Source organism: Condylostylus longicornis, unplaced genomic scaffold, assembly GCF_029603195.1.
Source record: "Condylostylus longicornis isolate FDR11 unplaced genomic scaffold, ASM2960319v2 ptg000038l, whole genome shotgun sequence".
NCBI lineage: Eukaryota > Metazoa > Arthropoda > Insecta > Diptera > Dolichopodidae > Condylostylus > Condylostylus longicornis.
Window position 1 is genome coordinate 15,845,842 of NW_026578007.1, and position 10,532 is coordinate 15,856,373.

Sequence of the window (10,532 nt, forward strand, 5' to 3'; positions counted from 1 at the left end):
TAAATTCAGAAAAATATTGATTTCATAATTTTTCTTTCGGAAAAAAATTTTGTATTATTAAAGCAGTTTTTCCATAAAACTAATTTCGAATTTTGTATATTTCTCAAAATACCAATATACATATACGTAAATTTCATTTACCGTAATTCCAGCTTTTATGATTTCTCTTAAACATTTTATTTTTTCTTATACATTATATTCAGCTTGCTTAGTTGAAAAAAAAAAAACACTTTTATTTCAATTTAAGACATTTTGAATTTCGACCATAGAAGGATATGTATACATATTAGGTTCCGACCAAGATAAAATTTTGCTGTAAATGTTTTACATGGTATATAATTTCTCCTGTAAAGAAACTACTCGTATTAATATAGCTCAAAGATTTCTCTCAATTTTATATTACCGTCACATTTCTATCTTCAATTGGTTTCCATTATAACATAGTGCATTATTATAAATAATTATCAATCTTGGACAGAGAACTATTACATACACATTATGTACTTTAAATTTTTTTTGTTTAATGATTATTTAGAAACTTAAACAATAATTAAGAATCAGTATAATAATTTTTTTCTTCATAGTGCATATATTTCGTAAACAAAAAAACTTGTATAATTGAGAACAAAAATAAATTTATGTATGTACCTATTTCTAGTTCATTTAGTTTTTTTTTTTCAATATTTTCCTCTTTGGAACAAGATTTAAGTACCTACTTACTATTTATGCATACCTATGTATACTTGTATTTTAAAATATAATTAAAAAGTAATTATAACAGCAATTTTATTTTGCATATTATAAAAAAAAATGTTAAAACATAAGTAGGTACCTATAATTAATATTGCTTCATATACATACAATAATTTTTAGTGCTCTGTACAGAGAAAATTAAACTTGTTAATTTTAGTAAAAAATCTGGTAAAATTTTTAAATTTAGTTAAATTTTTTTTTTTCTTCTGTATTTTCGAAAAGAACATGAAATTTTTTAAAATATAATTTTCTTTTAAATTTACATTACATTCAATTGATTATTTATTAGTCTAATTAATTAATCTATGATAATTTTTTAAAATTTAGAAATTTTTGTCAAATTTAAATTGTAAGTTCCAAGTGTTTTCAAGTTCATAATTTATAATTTTGTTATAAGCTTATTAAGGGAATTTAAAAATAAATAAAAAATGATTTTAACCAATATAACAGTATTGTAAATAGAATTTTAATTTTGTAATACACATTAAAATGTACCTATACATATATTTACATACATAATATATATATATATATATTTTGTAAATGTTTGTGTTAAAGCCAAACTAATATATAATATTTATATACTAATCAGTTCAATGAACATAAAAAAGAAAAGAATAAAAATTGAAATAAAAAAAAAATTTTTTTTTTTTTTTTTAAATTTTCTCTTCTATCACTTTGTAAACTTCAAAATATGAAATACACAAATTAATATTTAAAAAATTTTTTTTTCAAATTTTTTTAAATTTTATTTTTTTATTCAAAATAAATTGAATTATTATAAGAGTCGTGTGTAATAAATAAATTAATTATAATTTTTGAATTATTTTTTATATTTCATTTAATATTATATATACATTTTGTGTACATATGTATGTATGTATGTATATACATAAGTTAATGTACATACATATATGCAAATTATAATATTATATTGTTTTCAAATACAATAATAAATAAAATTCGGGGTAAAAAGTTATCTGGTAATATTTTTGTTTTGTTTTTGATTTTCTTATTATTTTCTTATTTTTTAATTATTTTCTTGAAAAAAAATCGAAAAATTTCTTATATTTTAAATTTTAATTAAATTGCAAGCATACATACATACATATATACACAATATACATGCATATTTATTTATTTGAACTTTTGTATTAAATATTTATAATAATATTGTGTTGTGACAATTAATAGAGTACATACATAAGTAGTACCTGAAGAATCAAAATCAAAATCAAAAAAAAATATTTTAAATGTGCAATATTTATTGAGTAAATAATAAAAAACTTATTTTTATATTTTAGGTGAAATGTTGCAATTGAAACCGGAAGATTCGATTATATTTAATAAATCTGAAAATAATGAATATGCCGGTACCGTAGATATTACAAATGTTACCAGCAATAGTGTTACATATAAGGTGAGTTGTTGTTTTTGTTTTTCTTTTAATATTGTAATTTTTTTTTTCATTTATTTATTGTTATTGGATGTGTTTGTGTATTGTTTCCTCATATTATGATTTTTGTATTTTATTGCTAGTCAACAAAAATATGCATACATCTGTATAACTTTTTTTTATAAAACAATCTATAGCAATATGAATTTTATTTTTCATAAAATATTTAAAATATTTACCTAATATACGAATTGTACTTATGTGAAATTTGAATCAGCTTGAATTAGCTCATAATATGTACGTACATATGTATGTGTATGTAGAATTTAGGGAAAAAAACATGTTCTGTACGAAAACAGAAACGTCATTATTTTATTTTCATTATAATGTAGCTACAACATTTTATTGTTAATTTTGATGTATAGAAACATTTTTTGATTACAATAATATTGTAATCAAAATTAATGTTGTGATACATATTTGTCGTTTATTTTGTCATCAAAAATATGTAGCTAATCTTTACATTACTTATTAATTTTCCTTGCATTTACAATATGTAATGGTAAATTTAATAAAATAGGTATTTTATAGAGTAGAGAACATAATAATTATAAAATCCAATTAAAATTCAGAAAATATTCTTATATTTTTTAAATAATATAAAAAACAATCAAATTTTAAGTTTAAAATCTGATTGAGTTATGAGAGATTTAAACCTTCATTGCACACATATATAAAATGCAGAATAAATTTTTTCATTTTAAATTTTATATATGTGAACAATAATTTCAATTTAAAAATACATAACTATATAATAATCACATGTATCTTATTTAATAATTAAAAAAAAGTATATATATATATTTATTTTAGATCAAAACAACATCACCAGAAAAATTTCGTGTTAAACCAAGCTCTGGAATATTAGCACCAGGACATTCAGCATCTATACATGTTATATTACAACCTGGTCAACAAATATCTGTTATGAGTAAAGATAAATTTTTAGTAATGTGCATGCAAATGCCAGAAGATGTTAAACCTAATATACAAGCAATAACTGAACTTTGGAAGAATACACCACCAACAAGTTTACAAATTGAACAACATCGTTTAAAATGTACATTACCAAATCAACCGATAATTGGTGATGGTTTTAAAAATGGTCGAATTGTTGGCGGACATATTGATTCAAATGATATACCTGGCCAAATACAAAATTTAAGCTCAACAGTATGTTTAAAATAGATATTTTCATTTTATTAATTCATTATTTAATTATAATTTATGTATTTTTTAGCTCTGTCAGCAAGTGCAAATCAATCAAAAATTACAATCACAATTGAAATTTACTCAAACATTGCAATGGATTTTATTAATTGCATATATTATATTGTCCATAGGTATTGTTTATGTATTGAAAAAAGAAATCAACGAACAAACTGCTGGATTCTTTGATAAGGACTGTACGAATTCTCAACCTCACCAAGAGCTTTAAATATTTTATTTTGTTTTTTAAATATAAAACAAGCATATTATTTTTTTTTTCACAAAAGAAAAAAACAAATCAAAACTCTTTTTTTAATTTTACACATTTTCAATTATAAATAATAATTAATTATATATATACAAATATAAATGTTAAATGTTTTATGAATGGTAAAATTCACAAAATGTAAAATTTTCTATGTTTTTTTTTTGATCCTATTTTTTTTAAATTTTATTGTTTTTTTTTTTTTTATTTCGTTTATAAAATATTATTTAAATTAGAAATCTATATTATATCTATCATATTTTGATATTATAAATAATTGAATGGTAGACATTAAAAATATTAAAATTAAAAAAAAAATTTAAAATAAATTAAAAAAAAAAAAGTATTTTCATATAGTTAATTATTAGGAAAATCATAAATTTATCCTTAATGTGGTTGGACCTGATTATATAAAGATTTCATAAAATCTACAATTTAAATGAGAATTTGAAAATAAATGTAAAAAAAAGAAAAAAATGAATTATATTTCTATTATTTATATTTATGTACATTAATATGTAGGTATGTGTAATAGAAATTTTTCTATGTAATAAAATTAATAAAAAATTACAAAAAAAAAAGTAATGAGAAGATAAACTAAATTTGATAAATGTAGTAGAAAACCCTAAAAATTAACTTCTCAATATAAAAAAAAAAATGAAAAAGATAAATGTAGATTCGTAAAATATATTTCTATTAAAGTGATAAAAAACTAAATTGTGTTTTATTAATTTTTTTGCTTTTTGAAGATTTTTATAATAATTTTAGATTTTAGGTAATAATTAAAGATTTTTAGAATAATTAATAAGAGAAAATTTAAATAATAGGAAAATTAATAAAATCTATGTAGGAAAAGGAAAAGAACGAATTTATATTTAGAATTATTCAAAGCCGAAGAGATTAATTTAGAAAATTTTAGTATCTTAATTGAAATTTTGAATATAAAATTATTTTAAATTTTTATCAAAATACAATTATTATGTTTGTAATATCTTTTTAACTAATTGATTTCAATATTCTATAAAACATTCATATAGAGAATTCGATTTTTTTTAAATTCACATAAATTCACAAATAAAGTAATATTTCATCAAGCTGCAATAAATCAAGTCATTTAGATTTATTCAGCAACACTACTTTATTTACTGAATGGGTAAAGTTCATAATACATCAACATTTTAGTGGACATCTAGTTTCATCCTAATGTTTTAAATGAGACGGCTTACCATATTAAATTTTTGGAGTCTAAAATATTGTATAAACTATAACAATTATATTAATTAATTTTGTATTTTAAAGTACTGCATTCGCTAGGGGCCCAAAACCGCACTGTCACCTCCTAGTGGTGGGCCCCGGTAATGGCGGAGGATAAAGGGGTGATTGAAACGATCAAAGTTACGTTCGTGTCGTGGTCATGTCTCGCGGCGAGCCTCTTGCTTTGTGAGTTTCAGCCCTATATCTATACGTCAGCTGACGACAGGCGTCCCAAGTCAAGGTGGAACAGCATATGCCGATGACTGCGTGGCTAAGGGGGAGCTTAGTCGTTAGTATGCGGACTCTGGATACCAGGCGCCCTCCAGTTTAAATGAGCCTTCCCATGGTATGCCGGGCTCTGCCATGGGTGACTTTACTTTCCCGCGCTACTCGTGGGACAGAAATGGAAAAAAACAACAACAACAACAACAAGACAAATAACAACAGTGACAACAACAACAACGACACTAAGGACAACATACAACCACTTAGTGCTCAAGGGTCTTCGGAACCAGAGCTTCTCTCAACTGACGCAGAGGAGGAACTCCTTCTCACGCCAGTGGAGGAAAAGGCTTCGCCTCCGATGGAGACGGATAATCAGGATCCTCTTGGACCTATTATCCAAAAAACTGAGGAGGACCTGAAAAGGTTGGACATCAGGGGAAAAAAACAATATTTCTCTGGTGCATCCAAGCGGCGTATCGCGGCTTATATCAGGGATGGCATGTCCCCAGAGGAAGCTCGCAGATACGAGAAGGAAAGGCTGGAAAAGCTGAAGGCCTGCGGATCGGTTGTTGTGGCCGACCATCCCCAAAAGAGGGAAAGGTCGGAAAGCAACACCCCTGATGCAGGGCCCTCAAAGAAGAGGTCGATGAAGGGCAATGTTGAGGAAAAGGTCCCTGGGAACATTCCTCAACAAAACCCGAAAATGACTTCTTATCGGGATGCAGTAGCACAGGTCAAGGTGGCCATCACTCATAGACTGCATCCAGAGGAAAGGCTATCCGAAGTCCAGATGGGGAAAATCAAAGTAGCCATCATGGATGAAATGGATAGGGTTGTGGACTCTCATCCACAATTCACTGCAGCATTGCAAAGGGACGGATGGATATCCGTAACATGCAACAATCAAGACACCAGGGAGTGGATAACCAGTGTCTGCAGGAAGATAAAGCCTTGGGACGGTTGCGATGTCGTGGTACTGGATGGCGACAGCATGCCCAAACAGCATGTCTGCGTCACCTACGTACCAAAGGACGAGACAACCGTCAGTCTCTCCAGGGACAAATTTCTAAGTAGGATAGGGAAGCAAAATCCCAGCCTCAAGATAAGTTCCTGGAGGGTGCTGAGGATGGATAAGGAAAAGGACGGGGGCTGCTCCATCACCTTTTCCGTGGATGATTCCGGATTGGAAGATCTACGGAAAGCGGAGTTCCGACTTTTCCTGAATTTCTTCCGTGTTACCGTTCGGGTTAAAGGAAGAAAATCCTCTCAAGGTGCTGGCGGCAGGGCAGGACAAAATAAAAAACCAGTGCCCACCGCGACAACGACAACGACGAGCACTTCAGGCCAACCAAAAGAGCCAAAACTCATTGGAAAGCCTGAAGTCGCTCCGAAAATGGCGGCAAGGGAAACGGAAGGACCATCGACCAGCACGCCAAATACAAGCGTCCCGGGGGAACCAAAAGGGCTCAAGCCCATTGGGAAGCCCGGAAATGCTTCGGTATTTGCTGTTGCAGGGGCTAGCGTGGCACCTGGGGCGGCAAAAGAGGCTGTGGCAGGGCAGGCGCCCACCAAGATGTGTAAAAAGGCGAAAATGGGAGGTAAGGCTCATGTAAAGCCTTTGTCTAAAGGGCCAAAGCCCATAGACAAGAGCCGGAGGAAATAATATGGCTGTGAGGTGCATCCAAATAAATCTACAGCATGCTAGGGCATCTACTGATGTTCTGGCTCATAGATTTATGAAGGATCACCTCGATATCGCCCTTATCCAAGAGCCTTACATAGTGAAGGATCAGGTTAAGGGCCTAACAGGTGAGCTATTGTATGATAATACAACTGGGGGCAGGCCTAGGGCTTGCATCTTGTTTAGTAAAAAGCTAACGTATTTTCCCATTCCAGATTACTGTTCTAAGGATCAGGTAGCTGCGTTGGTGAAGGTGAAGTCCTGCGGGGGCTGGACAGAGTTCATTGTTTGCTCATCCTACCTCCCGGGGGACTGTGCCCACCCGGACGAGCAACTGAAGGATCTAGTGGACTTTTGTGGAAGGAGGAACTTCCAACTTATAATAGGAAGTGATGCCAATGCCCACCACACCGTCTGGGGAAGCAGCAATATAAACAAAAGAGGTGAGTGCCTACTTGAATTTATATATAGCAATAAATTAATGATTATGAATGAAGGCAATAGGCCGACATTCATAAATGCAATTAGGGAAGAGGTCCTTGACATCACCCTTTGCACTGAATTTATCGGCAGTAGGGTTGGTGGATGGCATGTCTCAAATGAGACATCCATGTCCGATCATAGGCAGATTAGGTTTGATATCATGGTCTCCGGGGGCCTGGCAGAAGAAATATATCGGGTGCCCCAATCCACAGATTGGAGTCAATTCGAAACGCTCCTCATGGATGGGATTAGATCCGTTCCTGCTTCTGTCAGAACGGTGATGGATATCGAACTGGCCAGCGAGGCCCTGACGGCGGCTATTACTAGTGCCTATCACGGGAGCTGCCGTGCTAAGCCGAGGCGGAGCAATAGGAAGTGCCCGTGGTGGAATGAGGAGCTTTCAAGGCTTAGACTAAAGACCAGGAAGCTATTCAATAGGGCCAAAGCGTCAGGTTCGTGGGAAGAGTATAAGGACTCACTCACAAAATACAATAAAGAAATTAGGAAAGCGAAGAGAATCTCGTGGAGGGCGTTCTGCAAGGGCATTGATGAACTCCCCAGCAGTGCGCGTCTTCACAGGGTGCTTTCCAAAAAGTATGCTAGTAGGTTGGGCCTAATGGAACGTCCTGATGGCTCCATGACTGAGAACGGAAGGCAGACGTTGGAGCTTATGGCGTCAACGCACTTTCCTGACTCGGAGATTCTTCGGAATCACTCAAATGCAGTCATCGAACCGGGGGCACCCTGGCCCAGGAGGGATGACTGGCAACGATCCCGTCTAGTCTTCACGATGGGCAGGATTAGATGGGCTGTTTTCTCTTTCAGGCCCTTCAAATCTCCAGGTGATGACGGGATATATCCTGCATTTTTGCAGAGGGGTTTCCAACATATCGCTAGAGCACTGTTGGGAATTTTTCGCGCCAGCTATGCGTGGGGTTACATCCCTCAGGCATGGAGGGTGGCTAAAGTGACGTATATTCCGAAGGTGGGTAAGCGACCAAGCAACCACCCAAGGTCTTTCCGTCCAATCAGCCTTACTTCTTTTCTATTGAAAGCAATGGAAAAAGTGATTGATAGATTTATACGGGACGGTGCACTGGGAAGCAATCCCTTGCATGAATCTCAATACGCCTATCAGTCGGGAAGGTCTACTGTACTCGCTCTGCAGAGTCTGGTGGGGGTCCTTGAAAACTCACTGGAAGTGCGGGAGGTAGCAGTTGGCTGCTTCCTTGATATAGAGGGAGCTTTTGACAACACCCCATATCATGTCATCTGTGAGTCGTTGCACAAACGAGGGATTGATGCGACGACTAGCAGATGGGTCAATCGGATGCTACAGGATAGGATTATTAAGTCCACCATAGCTGACGATATACTCTTCATCTCCGCTGCAAAAGGATGTCCGCAGGGCGGGGTTCTTTCGCCCCTCCTGTGGTCCATTGTAGTGGATGATCTAATAGCTGCTCTCAGGGGCTCCGGGGCGCGTGTCTGGGGATACGCTGACGATGTGGCCTTCGTCGTGCGGGGAAAATTTGAGAGCACTATTTCTGATCTTCTACAGCAAAATTTACGTGTTGTGGAAAGGTGGTGCAAAGGCGTTGAGTTAAATATAAATCCAAGCAAGAGCACTTTGGTCGCCTTCACCAGACGCAGAAGCAGGGACAGATTAACGAGCCCAATTCTGTTTGGTGAACGTATTAGTTACTCGAGGGAGGTGAAGTATCTGGGGGTAACCCTGGATGATCGTCTCTCTTGGAATACCCATATCGATAGAGTTATCGGGAGAGCTACGGCGGCCTTGTGGACGTGTAGGAGCTTCATCGGGGGGACCTGGGGAATTAGTCCCAGAATAGCACTGTGGCTATATACGGCCCTTGCTAGGCCCATCGTCACCTATGCGTCGAATGTATGGTGCCGTAAAGCTCAGCAGGCGGGTGTGCGGGCCAAGCTAGAAAAGCTACAGAGGCTGGCCTGCCTGGGAGTGACCGGGGCGATGCGGACGGCTCCCACCGCTGCATTGGAGGTGATGATCGGATTGCCACCACTGCACCTCCATATATTGAAGGAAGCTCGGCTGGTGACTTACCGACTTCTCTCTGGCGAGGACGGGGCAGGGCTAAAGTTGGCCCACAGAACTCACAGAGACTTCATTGAGGGCGATCCGATTCTAAGGATAACCATGTCAGATACCTGTCTGCCGCGGTACAACTTCGACCACAAGTACAGGGTTCTGTTTCCTGATCGATGGACGTGGGATCGGGGTGGTCCGGTACTTAGGTCGGGTTCGAGCGTGTGGTATGCGGACGGATCCAAAACGGAGTCGGGTGTGGGCTCGGGCGTATACGGTGTCCGCCCAGACACGCGTGTATATGCAACCCTTGACCCGTATTGCACAGTGTTCCAGGCCGAAATACATGCAATAGAGATCTGTCTGAGAATCAATTTGGAAAGGGGGTATAGAAACCGCACCATCTATGTGTTCTCAGACAGCAGGGCTGCACTGCTGGCGCTCCGTTCAGCTCAGGTTACATCCAAGCTGGTCTGGAGCTGCCTTGCTGCACTTATGGAATTGGCATCGGAAAACAGAGTGATGCTCATTTGGGTGCCGGGCCATAGTGGCCATGCGGGCAACGAAGTTGCCGATGAGTTGGCACGGAGGGGATCTGGGGCTGCCTTTGTGCAGCCGCTGCCTTTCTGTGGTCTGCCTTCTTCCGCCGTGGGGGCCAGGCTTGCCTGCCTACTCGCGGCGGAATGCAGTCGTCACTGGCGGGACACGAAAGGGTGCCGTCATGCGAAGGTGTTTGTTCCGGCGTGCTCCGGCGGATTCGCTGCGGAGTTGCTGGGGATGAGCAGGAGCCGGGTTCGCACTATTGCGAATTTCTTCACGGGGCACTGCCCGGTGAAATACCACCTGCACAGGCTGGGGAAGTCGGGCTCCCCCCTGTGCAGATTTTGTGGGGGTGGCGATGAGACCGCCGTGCACATTCTCTGCGACTGTCCGGCACTGGCTGTTCGGCGCCGCAATTGTCTTGGACATGGGTCCCTAAGTGTTCGGGAACTATTGTCCAACTCCCTTAGGGATATCTCCGGCTTTGTGATTGGGACGGGGATATTATAGACGGGAGAGTGGGGTGGCTACAATAAGTCAAAAATGGCTGCGGTGGCTTGGGGGGATGCTCCTGTCCCCACTCAGTTCCCTTAGAATC

At 36.5% G+C, this 10,532-nt stretch overlaps 1 protein-coding gene across 1 annotated transcript in view; it reads left to right on the forward strand.

Annotated features, from left to right (window-relative positions):
• Positions 1 to 4,327, forward strand: part of LOC129609290 (motile sperm domain-containing protein 2-like) — a 65,581-nt gene extending 61,254 nt beyond the window's left edge. The window contains exons 5-7 of the mRNA XM_055521227.1: positions 2,058 to 2,173; positions 3,023 to 3,382; positions 3,450 to 4,327. Coding sequence (XP_055377202.1) covers positions 2,058 to 2,173; positions 3,023 to 3,382; positions 3,450 to 3,647 — 674 coding nt within the window. The 3' untranslated portion in view covers positions 3,648 to 4,327. The remainder of the gene's footprint in view (positions 1 to 2,057; positions 2,174 to 3,022; positions 3,383 to 3,449) is intronic.
• The last annotated feature ends 6,205 nt before the right edge of the window (positions 4,328 to 10,532 follow it).